The sequence below is a fragment of the Globicephala melas genome, chromosome 11 (assembly GCF_963455315.2).
Source record: "Globicephala melas chromosome 11, mGloMel1.2, whole genome shotgun sequence".
In the NCBI taxonomy this organism is placed as follows: domain Eukaryota; kingdom Metazoa; phylum Chordata; class Mammalia; order Artiodactyla; family Delphinidae; genus Globicephala; species Globicephala melas.
Genome location: NC_083324.2, coordinates 52,513,362 through 52,535,112, shown reverse-complemented (window position 1 = coordinate 52,535,112; position 21,751 = coordinate 52,513,362). Strand labels below are relative to the sequence as shown.

At 42.4% G+C, this 21,751-nt stretch overlaps 1 protein-coding gene across 9 annotated transcripts in view; it reads right to left on the bottom strand.

Annotated features, from left to right (window-relative positions):
* The window catches only part of OSBPL10 (oxysterol binding protein like 10), a 375,388-nt gene that overhangs the window by 126,979 nt on the left and 226,658 nt on the right, over nucleotides 1-21,751 (bottom strand). For all 9 annotated transcript variants that reach the window (XM_060307431.1, XM_060307432.1, XM_060307436.1 and 6 more), the window contains one exon: nucleotides 18,193-18,384. In XM_060307431.1, coding sequence (XP_060163414.1) covers nucleotides 18,193-18,384 — 192 coding nt within the window. The remainder of the gene's footprint in view (nucleotides 1-18,192; nucleotides 18,385-21,751) is intronic.

Sequence of the window (21,751 nt, the reverse complement as noted above, 5' to 3'; positions counted from 1 at the left end):
CCATACTGCACAACTATAAAGATTCGCTAAACCTCATTGAACTGTAAACTTCAAATGAGTCATTACCACATGACCCAACAATTCTACTCCTAGGTATATACCCAAGAGAAATGAAAGCATATGTCCACACAAAAACTTGTACATAAATGTTTACAGTAGCATTATTAATAATGGCCAAAATATGGAAACAACCCAAATGTCCATCAGCTGATGAATGTAAAAACAAAATGTGCGGGACTTCCCTGGTGGCGCAGTGGTTAAGAATCCGCCTGCCAATGCAGGGGACAAGGGTTCAAGCCCTGGTCTGGGAATATCCCACATGCCGAGGCGCATGTGACTATGACTATGGTGATGGTTACACATATCTGTGAATATACTAAAAGTCACTGATTTTTATACCTTAAATTGGCAAATTATATAGTATATGAATTATATCTCAATAAAGCTGTTAAAAAAGACAAAAAAAACTTAAAATGAGTGAATTTTATGGTATGGAATATATTTCAATAATGCTGTTTAAAAAATGAAACTATAACATTTTTTTAAATATGGGTGCTTTTTAAATAATACTGGAGTGGAAAACAACTTTTCTAATTATGTATGATACAGAACTCCAAATCCTTAAAGATTGGTAACTTGACCACATAAAAATAAAAAATTTCAACACAGAATAAAACACCCTAAATAAAGGACAACTGACAAGTTAGGAAAGGTGAATCTCCTTAATATATAAAAAAACTCCTAGAAATCAACAAAATAAGGAATACCTACTAAACAAAAATGGGCAAAAAACATGAACCACTCTTATAAATATGAAATGATACTCAGCCTCACTTAAAATAACATTAAAATTCTGAGATACCGTTTTCCTTCTAGCCAAATGGCAAATGCAAAAGGTTTGAAAACCCAGGGAGTCCACAAAGGTGTAGAGAAACTTCCTCTCCCTAACATCACTGGGGGTTGTATAAATGGTTCCATCAAGCAATTCTCCATCCACAATCCTTCCTTTTATTAAACAGCACACAGGCACAGATATTCCCTATAGCAGGGGTCCCCAACCCCCGGGCCACAGACTGGTAGCAGTCCATGGCCTGTTAGGAACCGGGCCACACAGCAGGAGGTGAATGGCGGGCAAGCAAGTGAAGCTTCATCTGTATTTACAGCTGTTCCCCATCACTCGCATTACCACCCGAGCTCCGCCTCCTGTCAGATCAGTGGTGGCATCAGATTCTCATAGGAGCACGAACGCTACTGTGAACTGTGCACGCGAGGGATCTAGGTTGCGTGTTCCTTATGAAAATCTAATGCCTGATGACCTGAGGTGGAGCTGAGGCGGTGATGCTAGTGCTGGGGAGCGGCTGCAGATACAGATTATCATTAGCAGAGAGGTCTGACTGCACAGAGACCATAATAAATCAATTGCTTGCAGACTCATATCAAAACCCTATCAGTGAGTGGCAAGTGAAAACAAGCTCAGGGCCCCCACTGATTCTGCATTATGGTGAGCTGAATAATTATTTCATTATATATTACAATGTAATAATAATAGAAATAAAGTGCACAGTAAATGTAATGTGCTTGAATCATCCTGAAACCATTCCTCCCCGCCCCAGTCCATGGAAAAATTGTCCTCCACGAAACCGGTCCCTGGTGCCAAAAAGGTTGGGGACCGCTGCCTTACAGTGTTGTTTATAACAGTAAAAAATCAGAAATACTGTAAATTGTTCCTTAAAAGTGTCAAGAGCTTGAGTTGCCTGGTGAGGAGGACGTCAATTAGGACAAGAAGCCAAACTGAAACTAACAATTAAGCCTTTATTTACTTACTGTGATAGTACTGCCTCCCCATCTGCAGATTCAACCAACAGCAGATCGTAAATAGTACTCCACGCGTGGTTGGGTGAAGCCACGGATGCGGAACCCGCGAATACCGAGGGCCAACCAAGGGCCGTAAGCATCCACAGATTTTGGTATCTGCAGCAGGTCCTGGACCCAATCTCCTGCTGATACAGAAGGACTACTGTGTAAGCAAGAGGCAGAACAGGGAAAAGGTGTCATTTTCCCCTACGAAACAGCAGAAGGTGAGGGAGGGTCAGATCTATGGGTGGGTGTGACAGGGAGGCGATCCTCTCGCTGACGAGGGAGAGGGGAGAGGGCTACAAAGGGGAAAGTACTGAGGACTGAGAGTGGAGAAAAGTGTCTTTGAGCCCCCTCCTCTCACAAGATGTCAGCAGAGGTGCCGGGGAAGGGTCTTGGCCAGGGCCCTTGGATAACGAGGCCTCGGAGAGAGGCGCCAAGGCTAGCAATGCAGACGCACGGAAGAGCATGGGACTGTAACTCCCTCCAGATCCCACATCCAGTCTGGTCCCAGGAGGGCAGCTTTCCTTATGAGGTCTGCCAGGTAAAGCCCTCGTAATTGCCTGTGCACAGCCCAAAAGATCACACATGGAATTTTGGCCCGTAGCAGTTCTGAAAGAGAGGAGTCTTGAAGCGTACCATGGTTTATCTGTACAGAAGAGCACTCTGTTGATATCAAACAGAGAAAGAATTCTTATGTGATCGACAAGGAGCCATTTCCAAGAGAAAGAAGCAAAGTTCATAACAGAATATAACAAGTACATACCAATGTGTATAATACACTACAGTTGGTGTTTTTTAAAACAAGACTATTGTTTTAAAAATAAGAATATTTTATACATATACGTACAGGTACATAAAACATACATGCCGACACATGTATAGAGCACACAAGAGGCTAATGGCGGCGGCTGCCTTTGGTCAGGGCAGCAGGCTGGTAAAGGGGAGGCAGGAAGCCCTTTGTTGAACCCTCCTGCACTGTTGGTGGGAATGTAATGGGTGCAGCAACTGTGGAAAACAGCATGGAGGTTCCTCAGAAAACTGATAATAGAGTTGCCATATGACCCAGCAATCCCACTCCTGGGCATATATCCCGGCAAAACTCTATCTTTTCGAAAAGATACACGCACCCCTATATTCCTAGCAGCACTATTCACAATAGCCAAGACATGGAAACAATGTAAATGTCCATCGACAGATGAATGGATGTGGATGTGGTACAATGGAATGCTACGCAGCCATAAAAAAAGAATGAAATGATGCCATTTGCAGCAACATGGATGGACCTAGAGATGATCATACTAAGTGAAGTAAGTCAGAAAGAGAAAAGACAGATACCATATGATATCACTTATATGTGGAATCTAAAACATGGCATAAATGAACCTATCTATGAAACAGAAACAGACTCACAGACATAGAGAACAAACTTGTGATTGCCGAGGGGGAGGGAGTTGGGGGAGGGATGGAGTGGGAGGCTGGGGTTAGCAGATGTAAGCTTTTAGTATATAGAATGGATAAACAACAAGGTCCTCCTGTATAGCACAGGGAACTATATTCAATACCCTGTGATAAACATAATGGAAAAGAATATCAAAAAGAATGTGTGTATATATATATATATATATATATGTATAACTGAATCACTTTGCTGTACAGCAGAAGTTAACACAACGTTGTAAATCAACTATACTTTAATTTAAGAAAAAAAAAGAAAGAAAGCCCTTTGTCAACGGATGGCCAACACCCATCTCCACAGACACACAGGTCCCTTCTGATCTCCTGTGTACTTACTAGCAATTCAAAACTCTAATCTGTTTAACAAAATAGAGTTAACATGGAAGTTACCTCTGAACAAAAGTAGATAACTGCCAATCTCAAGTGGCAAGATTATTATAACCAACACAACTCAATACCTGGCTCACCTCCCCATTGGCAGGGCTGGAGAGCACCTTCCCTGGTATCTAGATTCTGGTTCTTGAATTATATCTATCAGTTCCTTCCAAGCACAAAGTTTAACACGACTGTCACAGCTCCCAACTTGGTCTGTAAATTCTCTCTAGAATCTCAAATGAAAGGTGCCGTGTAATTATGAAGTATTATTGCTGTGATTTACGTGCCCCAATGTTAGTAAATTCTAAATAACATGGCTTCCTGTGATAATTTCTCTGCCAGTGAGAAATCTTCACCTTACCTTCTCATCTCCTGAGTGTTAAGCTGATAGATGTTTATTCTGAGGTATGTTTGGAACAGTTTACACAACAGGCAAAAAAAAAAAAAAAAAAACATTTACCCAATAGCATGTCAGAAGGACAATTATATTTATGTTGGAGATAAAAATTTGTACTAAAATGATGTAATTTCTTTTTTTTTTCTCCCTAAATATAGGGCAGAAGTTTTTGTTTACTTTTAGGATTCTTATTTCATCCCTTGTGGACAACCTGTGTAAATCACATATGTTTTACATTGGATCTCTCCAATACAAGGAATAAAGAATATATTATATAAGGAATTTCTCTGTAAATGAAAATACAGAAATGTTTCTTCACAGACCTATTTTAAGACTATATTCTTGCACTGGGGAGAGTAGACATCAAAGAATGAAAGTAAAATAGAGGGATGAACAACCTTCAGAAAGAAATCCTATCATGTCCTTTTCACTGTGACATCGAGTTCTGATTTATAAACGACCAAAGCATCTTTGAGCTGGCGACCCAGCCTGGTGCGTTCATTTCACAGGTGGGGGCAAAGGTCAGATAACCCACCCAAGGGTCACAGAGCAGCTCACGGGCCCAGAACAGAGACCCACGCCCTCACAAGGCTGTCCACCAGCCCCACAGCCTATACCACTTACTTATCACCTACACAGGCAGTTTTTTTCTCTATGAAATGACATGTGGGACAAAGTGTTAATATACCTCAAAGCTACAAAAATTCAAACTTCCTGTCGTTGCCTTTAGCACCAACTGTAAGCTGGGAATGACACGTAAAAGAAGGTATCTGAGCCAAGCTGTCTAGGTGCTGTGAGCGCTATACCTGCCCTGTCGCTAAGTAGAAACACAGGCATGATTCCAAGGCTGTGGGCGGCGCCAAGGAGCATGCGCAGATGACTCTGTGTGCCTGGCTGCGGGAGGGCTCCAGGATGAGGCTTCCGTGGGCCCCAATTCTGGCACAGCTGCTTCTCTGAAGGAGCTGAGCACACGGCTGGGCCCTTGAGGCCTCGTGTCCTCATCTGTACAGTGGGAATGAAACCCATCTGACAGTGCCAGGATGCAGAAGACACACATTAGCATCTGATAGGCGTGAGCTCCCTGCAGTAGGGATGCATGTACGTACTGAACCCCACTGTCCGCATGAAGAATCAGGACAAAGAAGGAACGCCCTGAGCACACATGCTGGGCCTTGCCACTGTCCAAGGCTTCAATAAGCCGGAGCCGGAATCTCCAACAGAGCCTGGTCCCATCAGCCATCCTACCCTCAAAGCCTCCCCTCACTTCATGGCACAGGCAAGAACCCCAGGGGCAAGGCAACTTTTGCCCGGGGCCTGACAAACTCCACCTGGCCCAGACCTATCCCAGGCACCCCATATGTGAGGTCAAGAGAACTATGGTTCCAAGCCAGGCCTGCCATGTTGAAAAACAAACCCAAGAGCTTAAAGCCCATATAGACAACTCTTTGTACGAAATCACTATCACACATTGACAAATGGAAGAATAGTCTTCAAGTGTTGTGACATAAAAGAGCTTAACTTCATGGGGGTCTTCTGTACTGAGTTCAATGGTGCTCCTCAAAATTCAAGTCCACTGGAACCTCAGAATGTGACCTTATTTGGAGATAGGGTCTTTGCAACTGTAATTAGTTAAGATGAGGTCATGCTGGACTAGGGTGGACCATAAATTCAATAACTAGTAGCCTTATAAGAGGGGGAAAGAGGTAGAGACGTGGGGAGAAGGCCACAGGATGAAGGAGCCAGAAAGTGGAAGGATGCACCTACAAGCCAAGGATTGCTGGCAACCACCAAAGCCGGGAGACCGGCACGGAATTACAGGCTCCCTCAGAGGCTCCAGAAGGAGCCAACCTTGCAGACACCATGATTTCAGACTTCCAGTCTCCAGTTTGTGAGACAATAAATGTATGTGTTTTAAGTCACCCAGTTTGGGGTACTTGGTTGTAGCATCCCTGGGAAACTAATACAGGATCTAAATTCTGGAAGCAAAGGAGCAAGAAACAGATATGTGGCTATTTCGGTTACAGTAATATACATAGAACACATAAATGGCTTATTTGGTAGACGAAAAATGGTTTTAGCTATTGCTCCCATCAAGGGGGCAGGGTCTCTGTCCCCTCCCCCTAAATCTGTGTTCTGTGAGCCCTAAAATATGAGTGACAAAGTGCCAATTTAAGGCCCAGGTTTCAAGAAACCAGCAACGTTCACTTCCTGTTCCCAGGACACTTGCCCTGAGTCCTGAGCTGCCACCTAAGAAGTCGGAAGCCACCGAGCTGGAGGGCCTGTTTGGACGCAAAGACAGGGAGGAGCCCGGCCTGTCCCAGACAGAGGATTCCCCAAGGACCCCAGACACCCTCAGTGTGAGGCCACGTCATACTAATACACCTGCCCACATGGCCGATTCCTGAACAAAAGTGAGGATTGTTGTAGTTTCACGCTGTCAGGTTAGAGGCTGCTTTGTGATACAGCAATAGATAATCAGGGCTGTTTATTGTTTTTTTAATCTATTTCTTTCTGTTTCTATATATTTGATTAATGTTCATAAAATATCAAATCAGTTTTAGATGTAATACTTCGTAAATAAATACATATCTAATGGGAGGCATACATTTTTTGACAAGGGTGGGTGATCAAGTATGTTTGCAGAAAACTGGACTACAGTCCTATAAGCTTCATAGGCACACATATGCCTTAAGCCTGGTTAGCGGAGACTCCAAGCATCTAGTACACATTTCCAGACATGAACATGCTTTTTCGTACAAAAACAGAACTTCATATAAAATAGTGATGCCCATTAATGACACAGTTCTTATTTAAAAAAAAGAAGTCAAGAAATACAGTAATAGATTAAGGTTAATAGGAATTCTGTGGCACCATGTAATATCCTTTGATTTTTCACTGGAAATCAACTGCTTCTCTCCTGGTTTCCTTTGTATCCTCTTTAAAGACACTTGTGAATTGTCTTCTGTCGCTTTTAGAAAACTTCAGAAGTTTTTTTCTACTCCCTGACTGTGACCTGTTCACAGCCATTTGCAAACTGCTTGCCCTGGTAGAAAAAGGAATCAAAGTCCAACCGGGCTTTGATTTTTCAATCAGGGCTGTTTATGCTGCTCAATCTCTAACACAAAAGTATAATAGAAGCAAAAGATGCTACACCTTAAAAATGAACTAGAGAAAACTCGGATCAAAGCAATGGAAAATGATCATGGTCCCAGCAGGGGGGCAAAGAGGTGGCTAAGGAAGGTGGGTAGTTAAGGGAATGCTGTAATTCACCTGCAAGTCTGCTGTGCCCAAACATCCAGTGTGAGTGGGAGAGAGGAATAGTGCCTCTGCTGGAAACAGACCAAGATGACTGGGTTTTAAATGAGGAAGGATCCCTGTCTTATCCTGAAATGCTACTATGAGCCACTAGGAACAAAACAACATCCTCTGCAAAAATCACCAAGAATCAGATCATAAGACACAAGTTCCAAGGGTGGCTTGAGCGCCAAAGGACGAACTTGTCTAACTTCCCTCCTTGTCAACATCCAAAATACGTTATTATCTCTTGGCCCGAGGGCACTGATAGGAAGGTTCCTTGTATTAAGTTGCCACCTAGGGTAAAAACATGCATTAGTCTTTTCTGTCACAGAAAAGTGACTGTAAAATAATCTGCCACTTAGCTTCCTTCTGAGTGTAACGCTTCAAAGGTGTCTGAACCATGAATTTTCTGTGAGCCAGAGAGAGGCAAACAGGTTCCCTCACCATATATATCATTTTTCTCAGCAACAGTCTAATAATCCAGGGGTCTGATTTTTCCAGGGGTCCCAGTGACTTGTGGAGCCCAAAGGGTACGGGTTCATGTGGAGGGATGGCCAGCCCACACTGGCCTCACTTTCCAGTGAATTCCTACTGCCATTAACCACTGTAGCACCAAATAATTTTCATGTTAGTTTAACCAACCACCTAGATTATCCAGTCCCTGGACAAGAGCCAGGGCTGCACACATCATTCCAAGCCCACATCAGAGGCCAGCACTGGACCCGAGCCTGGTTTGACTGAAGACAGTCAAGCCCTGTGAGCTTTCCAGAAACAAGGGCAGACACATACAGGAAGGCTACAGGGGGAATACAACAGTCTAGGGTGCCTGTGATGGTTAATTTTATGTGTCAACTCGGCTGGGCCATGATGCCCAGGTATTTGGACAAATATTATTCTGGATGTTTCTATGAGGTTGCCTTTGGATGAGATTAACATTTAAGTTGGTAGACTCTGAGCAGAGAAGATTGCCTTCTGTATTGTGGGTGGGTCTCATCCAATCAGCCAACGGCCTGTATAGAACAAAAGACTGACCTCCTCCAAGCACGAGGAAGTTCTGCTGGTAGACAGCCTTCAGACGTGAACCGTGGCCCTGGCTCTTCCCTGGGTCTCCAGCCTGCCTGACCACCCTACAGCCTACCTATTGGACGTGCCAGCCTCCACACTCACACGAACCAATTCCTTAAAATAAACCTTCTCCCTTGCCCCACCCCCAACCTTATTGGTTCTGTTTCCCTGAAGCCTGCTGACTAATACAATGGTAACCTCTGGGATCCACCAGTTCGGGACTTAGCTGCTTACACTCTGCTGACAGCAGTTCATTTCTCCACTAACTGCTTCTTCTCCAGCACTTGGCATCTGTGTGCTTCCCATTCACACTCTAAAGGGGCAAGTAATCTCTTTATAGAGTTCCCACTTAAGACCACCTCGAGTCCAAAGGCCGGGCTAGAGGACAAGGCAGCAACAGCTGGTCTGACAGCTTGGTTCAGGATGGTAGAGTCACATGGCACAAAACTCAATAGGCTGGTCATCATTAACCACTCAACCGCCCCCTTTTTTTAATCACTAGTGACAGGGGTAGGGGTTGCCCAGAGAAATCACTATACTCCCAGGCATGAATCCTAGTATCTCCTGTATAGACTGACGATGCATCAGGAATCTCATCTTTTGCACAACTCCCAGCATAGCTGAGAGGCAGGCCCCACAACTGCACATAAGCCAAGTCCTTGCAAAACATCTCTTCACATACATCTTCCGCTGCATATGTTTTTCTGGTGGAACCCTGGCTGATATGCCTCTCTTTGCCTTAACCTCTCTATGCCTCAGTTTCCCATCTGTAAAACAGATAACAATAATAATATCTGCCTTGCAGGGCTGACCTGAGGATCACACAAGTAAAGCTGAGCACAGTACGTGGGTCACAGTAAGACCCCAACAAGTATGAAATATTATTGTTCATGTAACAGTCGCTATTGTTATTAATGAATCCATGCCTTTGGGGAAGAAGTTTACACACTAGTAGGGAGATTTTTAAAGATAATTATAACATAAAGACATATTTGCTAAAAATATAGGTAGATATAAAGTGTACCAGGAACTAAGAAAAGAAAGACTTAAGCATGTCTGGGGCAGAGTGGAAGGCGGCCCACTGTAAATACATAATACAGCTGGGCCCAAGAACCCCACTGCTTCTGTTTTGGGACCATAACTCTCCTAAAAATATGCTACAGGGCAAGAAACCCCTTCCTCACCAAAAGCTTTTAGCCAAATCTGCAGAGAAGTGTTTCCCAAAGGCTATGATCCCCTTCATGAAAAATCACTCATTTACTCCAATTTTTATTGAGAACCTACTACGTGCCAGGTACTGTGCTAAAGGTTGAGAAATAAAGAGGTTTTAAGAAAAAAAACTCTTGATGGACAAAAGGGCTCAGACATTAAACAAATAAACGCCTCATTTCCAAATGTAACAGAATAATGAAAGAAAAACAAGCCTAGCAAGAGAAGCAACTGAGGGTAAGAAAGGAATTCTGGGAAGAGTTGGGATAAAAGTGGGAAAAGAGGGATTAGAATTATAACCAGCAAGGCCAGAACCTATCATTCAACCAAGGTGAGGAACAGAAAGCTGTGAGCAACCCCAGCTTTCCGGGAGACCAGGCAGTTAGTCCTTTTGTGGTTAATTCCACCCTCAGCCTCTCCCACCTTCCGCATGCCCCCAGCGGTGCCCTAAGCAGGCAGAGCTTCCTTCCCCCAGGGCAGCAATTTGAGAGACAGCAAGTTGGAGGTTGACAGGGGACATGACCTCACTACTTTGCTATTGTTGTTATTCACCTGAAATACTGCTAATGCCAAAATCCAGTGACTCTCAAACTGGGTTCTCAGAGGATCTCCAAGAGGTTCCATGCACCACCAAATGTTTGTTTCAAATTGCATGGATACAGAAACGAAGAGATCACAATGGTGGTCATAAATACTATTCCAAGTCAACCTGGAATCAATCAGTAAATGCCCATTCCACCTTCTAAAGTAAATCTGCACTAATAAGGCACTGTTTTTATATAGTAGGGCTCTATAATATTTTTATTTGAAAATAATACTCTACTGCTTTAAAAACATTTGGAAAACTGAATTTTGAAACGAAAACTGAAGTCTGGGGCTGACATATTTTGAGAGATTGCAAATCGCCACTCCAATGTACTTGAGGGTTACTGGTCATCATTTATCCAAAAAGTACACAAGAGAATTAATTTGGGACATTTTAAAAATAATTATTCTGTTTACACAAAGGATAAATGCACTTTATACCCTAAATGCGGTTTCCCTGGTGATAGGATGGGCTGTATTCAGTGCTGCCGGTACTGACCACTACCTTAACACTGATCCACTAATAAAATTCGTTAGGGTACTGACAGCTACTGCTTCCATAGCTAAGGCTGTATACATGAATCAAGGTTTCTAACCAGGCATTCACTACAGCCGCGAGTACCAGAATCAAACCAAACCGTCCTGAAGGGAGAATACTGAATCAGTATCATTTATAAAGATGGCACCGCGGGCTTCCCTGGTGGCGCAGTGGTTGAGAGTCCGCCTGCCCATGCAGGGGACGAGGGTTCGTGCCCCGTTCCGGGAGGATCCCACGTGCCGCGGAGAGGCTGGGCCCGTGAGCCATGGCCGCTGAGCCTGCGCGCCCGCTCCGCAACGGAAGAGGCCACGACAGTGAGAAGCCCGCGTACCAAAAAAAAAAAAAAAAAAAAGGTCGCACCTCCTTAAAGCATCTCTCCTTATATGTGCATTAAGTAAACATGACAGTGCATTAAGTGAAGAAACATACATATAAATTCACACAGCTGGAACCACATAAACACACTTTCCTCCACACATTATACTCTGTGAAAGGTTTATTTAAAACCATATTAAAGGACATGGCCACAATACAGTTTATCTACCCATTATACACCAGGGCAGCACACAGCCCTCTCTTCAAATGGGTATGTGGCCTGCGGACTTCCCTGGTGGTCCAGTGGTTAAGACTCCGCGCTTCCAATGCACGGGGTACGGGTTCGATCCCTGGTCGGGGAACTAAGACCCCGCATGCCGCACAGCACGGCCAAAAAATAAAAAGGTACGTGATGTGATGTGGCCGGAAGCAGGCTATCTAACAATTTTAAAAAGTTAACAGAAGGATAATTGCTATTTGTCAATAAATGATCATTGAATGCTTAATTAAATCTACATTTATGCTTCACCCACACCTATTACAATGCAATAACATGACCTTTTCTGTCATCAAGCTACAGAGTCCAAAGTCTCCCTACTGAATTAAGTGTATTTAAGTCTCAAATGTCACAGCTACAAAAAATTATTTGGTCAAAGCCAGAAGAACCCGGGCTCTACAAAGCTTACTGTGTTGCTGAAATATTTATTATGCCCATGCCTGTTACCATATTTGGACTTAGAGAAAAATTTTAGTAGGGACTCTCTTTAGAGAATTTTCTTAACTCTAATCTCAGGAAGAAAATAGTTAAAACCTGTTGGAGACCACAAATAGTCCCACACATACACACAGCTCTGTGCACAGACATGTGCTGTCATGTGTGCAGACACTCAGATCATTTCCTCAGTAGCCACTCCTGGGAAACAGCAATGAAATTAGGAAAGGAAGAAACCTCTGACTTTCCTACTTTAAGCTCTTCAATTCATGTATGCAGGTGTGTACACACACACACACAGCACACACATATAAACAGGTATGAGGGGTGTATATTTTCAGAAAGCATCTAGTGAACAGGAATTTTATAAAAATTACACTGTACCTGTACCAATTGAACTTGTGTCCATTTAAATAACATTAAATAACGTTAAAACCTGTTATGCCACTAAAAGTGTAAAAGTTAGAATACAAGTGAATACCACACATTTCAATCCTCAAATGCTTAAACAGCTAGGGGCTCAAATTGATTTTTTTTTAATATATTAGATTCGGGGTTTCCTTGATGGTCCAGTGGTTAGACTCCATGCTCCCAATGCAGGGGGCCCGAGTCCAATCCCTGGTCAGGGAACTAGATCCCGCATGCCGCAACTAAAGAACCCAAAGGCAGCAACGAAGATCCCGCGTGCTGCAACTAAGACCCAGCGCAGCCAAATAAATAAATAAATATTTTAAAATAAATAAATAAAAATAAAATATATTCGATTCTATTTATAAAACAATTGCAGTGCCACTAATGGGAGGCACATATGTAATTTTAAATTTCCTGGTAGGCACACTTAAAAAGATAAAAAGGAACAGATGAAGTTAATTTTAATATACTTAATTTAACCTAACATATAGAAAAGATGTTCACTTCCACCTGCCATGAGTATTAAGACATTATTCATGACACATTTTACCTTTTTGGGGTACTATCTTTGAAATCTCACAGGCACTTTCACATGCAGTGTTCATTAAAGTACATTTCACTTCAGGCCCACACATTTCAAGAGCTCATTAGCCTCATGTAAGCAACGGCTCCCTGGGGAGTGGGGCGCAAAGTGATAGAACATTTCCATGGTGGCAGAAAGTTCTATTGCACAATGTACCTCCCAACAGAGGGAGGCGGGAAGTGCAGGGTGGGGAGGAGGAGGGCTGAGGCCAGGCAGCCAGACAGAGAGGCAGAGATGGGCAGACTTCAGAAGGCCTTGTTTGCCACACTGAAGAGTGCAAACTTTACCCTGTGGACAGTGGGGCATAAGCGTGAGACAGTTAAAAAATTCAGTGTTGGGCTTCCCTGGTGGCGCAGTGGTTGCGAGTCCACCTGCCGATGCAGGGGACACGGGTTCGTGCCCTGGTCCGGGAAGATACCACGTGCCGTGGAGCGGCTGGGCCCGTGAGCCATGGCCGCTGAGCCTGCGCGTCTGGAGCCTGTGCTCCACAACGGGAGAGGCCATAACAGTGAGAGGCCCGTGTACCGCAAAAAAAAAAAAAAAAAAATCAGTGTTAATCAGTGGTTAAAAACACAGATTCATAGGCCAGAATCAATCCATGATGAACATTCTTCCAATATAAGATAAAAAATTAAAAACAAGGGAAATGCAGTATGGTTTTCATAAAACTAAACTTATTCAATGCAATAAATGGCCCTTTATTCTAAGATTATATGCCTTGGCGGGGGCGGGGGGATTAAATGTGCTTTTATGACTTGGTGGTAACCACAGTTTGTCACTGCGCTTTAAAAACATCCGTACCAGGCAAATTTTTAAATCTGCAACACTAAGTTCTCTGAAAATTCTATTTCTAAATTTTAAACGCAAGTAAAATCCAAAATTCTGGAACCACCTCTTTTAAACACTTTCTGGACTTTATTAATATGGACATATGGGCCAATGTGTGTACAATACTCTCTATTCTGATTTTCTTATTTTATATACATATGTCCAAGTAGAAATGATACTTACAAGACTTTTATCTTGAATTGCTATATAGTAATTCAGCATGTTAAGTGTATTACTGTTTATTCAGTCATTCCCAGAACGCTCTGTGTTGAATCTTTCACTTTACTAGTATGAACACCTTAACCCAGATTAACTTTCCTCCTCTACCCCCAATTCCATGGATTTCCTCAGAATATAGTTCCCAACAGGGAATTTACGGGTCAATGGCAATGAAGAGCTTTGTTTTATATTTAGTTCTTATTATATATCACCAGACTGTAGCAAAAAGAAAATATGCAGCACTGCCAATATTTCTTACCACCGTAACCTGCAATTATTTCTGGTAATCTGATAGATGAAGTAGTCGTGATTTCCATTTCTTGATTTGCTAAGGAGGATACACCTGTTCTTCACGATGATATCACGTCTTGAATTTTCTATATTCATCTCTCCTTGCCACTTCCAGAGATGACTTTGGGTACTGACCTTTGGGATCTCAATTCTTTATATTTTGGATAATAACCAATTAATCTTTTAAACTGTCTCACTATCTTCACCCATGCTGTGGCATTCCATTTAATATCGATTCTGTTGCCTGTGGCTGGGCTATTTTTCTTTTGTTCTTCAGATATTCCAGCACATCTGTCTTGAGGACGATGATTTTCTACCTTGCTTCAGTGGCCATAAGTTTATCTTCCCTGTACGGTTGGATTAAAAACCCTATTCCATTTTCTTCTAGTTATTTTATAAATAAATACAGTGGCATTCAAAAGCTGAGGTGCCTTTATACTTTGAGATTAATAGACTTTTAAAACTGAAGAACTTTCTGGTCAGGATGAATTTTTCTCAGTTCCCAAGGTGGACTGGTCCATATCATAAAAGGACAGATGTCACAAAACAGTCACCCTTCTTCAGTCAGGAGGGAAGCTGGGCATGAAATTTGTGAATCAAAACTTCTGCCTTCTCTTCAAGATGTCCACCACCCTGCAACCCTCAACTGCCAGTGTTTGTATATATCTCGACAAGCTCACTTACAATTAATTTTCAGCAAGGAACGTCATCACAAACAAAAGCAATCACCTGAAGAAGATACCTGGTTGTTGCCCTGGAGTACAACAACCAAACCAAAACAGCTATGGAGTTATGTCACCTAGTTATTTGTCATATAATGAAAACTCCCTGGGAAATTTCAATATTTCCCACCATTGATGGAAAATGGAGAGAAAACAATATGATAAAGCAAAAAGTCATTTACAAAGTTTAGATTATACTATAGAATTTTTACATATCTACATATGTAACTTATATATTAAAAAAAGAAGTTAATTCACCTGAAACTAATGCAACATTGTAAATCAATTATACTTCAATTTTTAAAAAATAATAAAGTAAAAAAAGAAAATGAGTATTTCTCTCTTTGGAATCTCACAAAATATAGTTTAAAAAAAAGAAGTAGGGCTTCCCTGGTGGCACAGTGGTTGAGAGTCCGCCTGCCGGTGCAGGGGAGACGGGTTCATGCCCCGGTCCGGGAGCATCCCAGGTGCCGCAGAGCGGCTGGGCCCGTGGGCCATGGCTGCTGGGGCTGCGCGTCCGGAGCCTGTGCCCCACGGCGGGAGAGGCCACAACAGTGAGAGGCCCGCGTACCGCAAAAAAAAAAAAAAAAAAAAAAAGAAGTAAATTTATTGAAAGGTTAACAGTGGTTATGTGAAGGGAGGTAGGGTCATGGGTTATTCTGATCTTCTGTAGATTTCTTCTGCATTATATATGTCATACGATTAAACGTTTTTATACAGACATACCCAAAGAACATACTCTTATCCTTTTAAAAACTTGAATTCTTAAAAATGGATGTAGAACAGATCTTGGCATTATATGAAATCAAATGCTACTAAAAGTTAAGCCAGATCTCCCAACTTTTATTTGGGCCACTGCTCACTAAACACAAGCACCCCCCTCCTCCTTTTGTTTTCATAGGTACCAGGCCTCCTATCAACACTTAGAACAGTAAGTCTATCAGAGATTCGTTAGAATTAAAAGAATTTCCAAAATACCATGAACTTACTCTTCGCTTTTTTTTTTTTAAGGTTAAAGTCTCTAAAGTACTTGCAAAAAATATATGCAATGAGGTTTACATAACAGCGACATGATGGTATTGCGGTTTTCCTGTTTTTTTTTTTAAAGTCCTTATCTGTTGGATATATATTGAAACATTTACTGGCAATGATAAAATATTTAAGATTTCCTTAAAATACTCAACTCACCCCAAAGAAAGGGATGGGGGAAAATAGATGAAAAAAGAACAACAGAGGGTTGGAATTACTTAAGTTGGGTGATGGGGACCATTATTCTATTCTGCTTTGTGTACATTCAAAGTTTTTCCATAATATAGCTTTTTGAAAAGGTACCATGACAAGCGAAAAGCCATATACACATGTGCACCACAATCACTGCTCATATATCATCCAAGGTAGCGAAATTAAGCTCACAGCCAAACAGTTTTTGGGTTTGTTTTTTTTTTTTCACATCAGGGTGACTATCTCAAAGGGAGCATCCGACTCTGTACCTTTTCTTTATCAGGCAATAAAGAGTATATGCATGTGTAAATCTATATCCAAAAATGTCTTTCATATGCATCTACTGATCTGAGTCAGCAGATTTCAGATTTTCTGTCCTGGGCCAGAATTAGAACAAGATAGCCGACTGACACAGCACTACTTGGCTCGCGACATTTAGAAAATAAAACAAGCGGGCTTCCCTGGTGGCACAGTGGTTGAGAGTCCGCCTGCTGATGCAGGGGACATGGGTTCGTGCCCCGGTCCGGGAAGATCCCACATGCCACGGAGCGGCTGGGCCCGTGAGCCATGGCCGCTGAGCCTGCGCATCCGGAGCCTGTGCTCCGCAACGGGAGAGGCCACAACAGTGAGAGGCCCACGTACCGCAAAAAAAAAAAATAAAATAAAATAAAACAAGATGCATGCTGATTCAAGCCATAGCAAGACCCTATTCTGGGAGCCCCATTCTCCTGATTGACACGGAGTAAGGACTCTGCTACTTCTTTAAGAGGACAAGCTGGTGCCTACACAAGTCAGCTGCAGGGCAAAAAGCCTCAGCACTCAACACAAGTTAGAAAACTAACATGAAGATCATTTATTTTATACAATCTTTTTTTTATTTAAATTAAATTAAAATTTTTAATTAATTTTTATTGGAGTATAGTTGCTTTGCAATGTTGTGTTAGTTTCTGCTGTACAGCAAAGTGAATCAGCTATATGTATACATATATCCCCTCCTTTTGGATTTCCTTCCCATTTAGGTCACCACAGAGCATTGAGTAGAGTTCCCTGTGCTGTGCAGTAGGTCCTCATTAGTTATCTATTTTATACATAGTAGTGTATGTATGTCAATCCCAATCTCCCAATTCATCCCACCCCTCCTTCCCCCCTTGGTATCCATACGTTTGTTCTCTACATTTGTGTCTCTATTTCTGCTTTGCAAATAAGTTCATCTGTACCATTTTTCTAGATTCCACATATAAGCGATATTATACAGTCTGTTCTTGGCAACAGTCGCAAAGGATGATACGAATACTAAGGACCTGGGAGCCCCAAACTGATGACCTCCCAGTGAATCAAAAGTAAAAACAAAGCATAACCCCTAAGGCACACCCAGTGGAAGGGCTTTCATGTCCACTAACATATGTGATCCTCAAATCTCCCCTGAGAGGCTGGTAGGGCCTGTGTTATTTCCATTTCATGGATGCAGAAACTTGGGTTCCAAGCTTTAAGGCGACAGAGTCTTCTGCTTCCAAGGACAGTGCTCTTTTCACTGCCCCACACCTCCTTGGAGTATATATGTGATGGTGAGAGCAGGTAAGCCTTTCATGAAGTGAAGCAGAAAAGGGGAAACCAGCTTTAGGTCCACCACTTCCTGAGTTTCAAAATGCCCTCAATTATTTCCTAATTACCGTCTTTTTGTTCTTTCTCTTCTCTGCTATGAGCATGGAGGCCTTAACGAATGGCCCTTCCATCTCCTTCCGTGTTACTATGGGCTGGTGTCCTCTGCTTTCTGAGCTCTGGCAGAGGTCTCCTAAAACTCACTTAACCCAAGAAACAGAAATAATTTTTTTAATCTTTTTTTTTCACGCGGGATCTTATTTCCCTGACCAGGTATCAACCCATGCCCCCTGCAGTGGAAGCGTGGAGCCTAACCACTGGACAGCCAGGGAATTCCCAGAAATAATTATTTTTTTAAACCAGGAGGGACTGTCATGGCCGTGTCTGGGAGGTTTGCTTCTGGTCCTCTCTCTCCATCAGTCAAGACGGTACAAAGGAAGAGAAGCTGGCAGAGCAACATCACAGCCCTCACCTCCCACAGAAGACTAAACCTAGGAGAAGAACAAGACGTACCTCTCTGACTTCATGAAGCTGGCCGGAATACTGACTCTTGGCTCTTCGGGCGGCAGCAGGCGACTTGTGATGTGTGATTGTGACCACGCCGGGGGCCCCCGCACCGAGGTGTCTCTGGCTACAGGGAGATGCAGAATTGGGTGTTCCATGGGGGAGCAAAGTGAGACTTCGGCTTCGGGAGCTTGGAGTCGTCTAGAATAAGCAACAGGCGTCAAAACTCAACAACCGACCTGCAGAACACAACCAAGTGTTGGCTTCCATTTATGTTGGACCTCTCAGGCTTTCCCCTTTGTCTTTAGAGGGATGAGGAGCTGGGGAGGTGCCCAGCACGACATGCTCTAATCCCACACTCACTCAGGCCAGAGAGACTGTCTCCATTAACTACGCTTCTAGTCTCACCTCCAGTCATGTCTCCTGCCTCAAAATATGGCCGTGGAGATCTACTCTGAGCCCCCCCAACACTGCGGGCTCTCGGGGTGCTGTGCTTCTCTTCCTAAATGCCCTCCCCTCCCGCTGGCGAAGCCAGCTCAACGCTCTATGCTGTGTGGAGCAACCCCTGTCTGTCTCAGCCCCTCTGTGCCCTCATTCCACTACATCGAGGTTATATTCATTGTCCAGCTAAACTTTGATTCTTTCAAACTCATCTTTATATCCCCAAGACCTGGCACATCATGATTGTTATTTATTAAGTACTTAATACATGTTTGCTGCATAAGGAAATGAATGTACCAAGTAATCCACCAATTAATCCCCATTTGTTAGTGTAGTGCTGGTATTTCATCCTATTGTAACGTATCATCCAAATAACAACTGAGTATATGATAAGGACGGCATCACAAACTTAGTGGAGATGAATTTTTCAATAACTGGTGTTGGAATAACTGGGCAGCCAACTGAAAAACAAAGTTGGATTTACCTCTCAGATCACAGACCCCCAAATGGATCAAAGACTTAAGGGGAAAAAAAGAAAAAAAGCACTAGAATAAAACATGTGGCCTTGGGGTAGGGAATACCTAACACCTCCAAATCCAAAAGCCATAAGAGAAAAGCTCAATAAACTTGATGCCCTAAAAATTGAAAACTTCTTCATGGGAAACAAATTTTAAAAACCCACTCCCGCCACTGACAGAGCCAACCGATAAACTAGGAAAATTATTTTCTACTAGTTTCACAGACAAAAGGCTCATCATTCTAATTTGTAAATAGGAATATAATGCCTAGGAATTAAAAAGAACAACAAACTATTAAAATAGGGCAAGATATGAACAGACAATTCACAAAAAAAAGAAATATAAATGGTCCTTAAATTATATGAAAACATGTTCAACTGTACTCATACAATAAAACCACATTTAGATATACCATCTTTCACCCACTGGATTGGCAAAAATCCTAAAGTATGAGTACCCAGTCTACCGACAGGACCTTAGAGAGATGGGTTTGTGGGAGTATAAGGTGGCAGAAAGCCCGAGGAGGGCAATCTGGCAGAACCTGTCCCAGTTACAGATTCGCTTCCCCGTGATGCAGCAATGCCCTGTTTGGGAATGTCTCCTCCATACACCTGCATGCAGGTGGAACGGCATCTGTACCCTGGAGTCACCAAAGTCATATGTTTAATGGCAAAGGATGGGAAACAATGCAAACGTCCCTCCGTCCAGGACAGGTTAATAAGACATGGCACACCTTCATGATGGAACATTACCAGGACATAATAGGATCATAAGAAAGGTCTCCGTGAACTGGTCTGGAAAAAGAAATCTCTAAACTATACAGTTAAGTGAAAAAAGCAAGGTTCCTAACTGTTCTATAGTATGCAAAGTTCTGTGTCAAAATGTGGAAAATTAGTGTTTTTATCATTTGTTTATAATCATTGTTTAAAACAAAAAATACTCTAGAAGGATACACATGAAACTCAAAGTGGGCTACTTATTCATGGAGAAGCTAGGAATGAGAGAATAGGAACAGAGAGGGAGGGAGATTGTTCACTGCAGAGTTTTCGTATTCTTTCATTCTGAACCATGTGAATGGATTATCGATCCAAGATTTTCTACATTCTACATAAAAACCTGTATTCTAAATGTTTCTATACTTCATTTCAGCTTGAGAACAAAAGGCAGTTAGATGCTATGCTTGGATTCATGCTAGTTTCTCTATTTCAATTATCAAATATCTACCAAATACCTACTATGTGCCAAGGAGAATATCTGATGTGTGATGTCAAGGTGAAACATGAGATGTATGAGGCCATCTTTCACCATAGATGCTTTATAGTACTGCTGGGGATATAAGAGCACAGCCACAGAGACAGCGAGACACACACACACACACACACACACACACACACACACACACACCCTTTCTCTGGACCTGTTGTTTCTCCTCTCCCCATCCACCTCCCCCCCCCACACACACACAGAGTAAGGAAGGGCATGACAAGATACTAATTTGGCAATACAGCCAGAAAATGTCAAAGTGAGGAACAGAAAGATCAAGGCGAGCTGATCTCATCACAGGAGACTGTTCTGAGGGCAAAGAATTTGAAGCCTGAGTAGGATTGAGGGAGATAAAGAGACACGGGTGGCGTACAAAGCAACCCAGACAGGAAGTTCAAAGCCTCCAGCCTTGGATAACAGTCACAGGTCTAAAAATTGTTAAAAATTAATGATCCACAATTTTACAAATCTCCAAGGGGTTGGGGAGCAGGGTGGGAGCCAGGGTAGAAATCAGAATTTTGTGTTAGCCTGCAGTACCACGGTAGCTTGTAAATTTCTCTGGATGTGAACTTGGACAGAATTAATAGGAAGACAGATAAAGTCAGGAGGCAGTGTATTGCTTTTATGTCAGCTTATATACAGGTAACTGGAGAAACCTGTGGTCTAAGAATTAAGTATACCTTGATCACAATGAAATACAACAATCGTCTACTTTCAGCTTCAATCTTTTCCCTTGGAGTGAAGAGGAGGATAGAAGCTATGTCGTTAATTCTTCAAAGATGCAAATTTGCCTAAGCATTAATCTACTGAAATACATTTTGTTTTTCTGGTTTGTTTTGTTTTCATTTTCACCAAGAACTTTATTGAACAACGTATTCACCCTTTGTTCCAATCTGAAATACGCTTTGATTGTTTGGGAGCCTTATTCCAACCGAAGAAAAGGCAGATTTTTTCACTGGGCTTTGAAGCCAGATAGCCAGGTTTCACCCACACCCCCAGCTCTACCAGGTTCTAGCTATGTGACCTCAACTGAGTTAAGCTTTCTTATTAAGCATCAATTTCCTAATCTTTAAAAAAGGAATCATAATACTGACCCTTAAGTGCCATCATGAGGATTAAAGTAGATCATGCACAAAAAATGCTTAGCACAGTGCCTCCCGTGCAGGAGCCGCATGGCCAAAGTTTGTTTCTTCCCTTATAGCCCTTAAAACTTGATCGATGAAGGCATTACTGATTTTTTAAATGTTAAGAAGTCGCTTAGCACAAAATTGTAAGCAGTCACTGACCTGCTCCTTATTTTCTATAGGGTCAAAGTCGTGATGAAGCCCAAAATGTAATTAAATAAT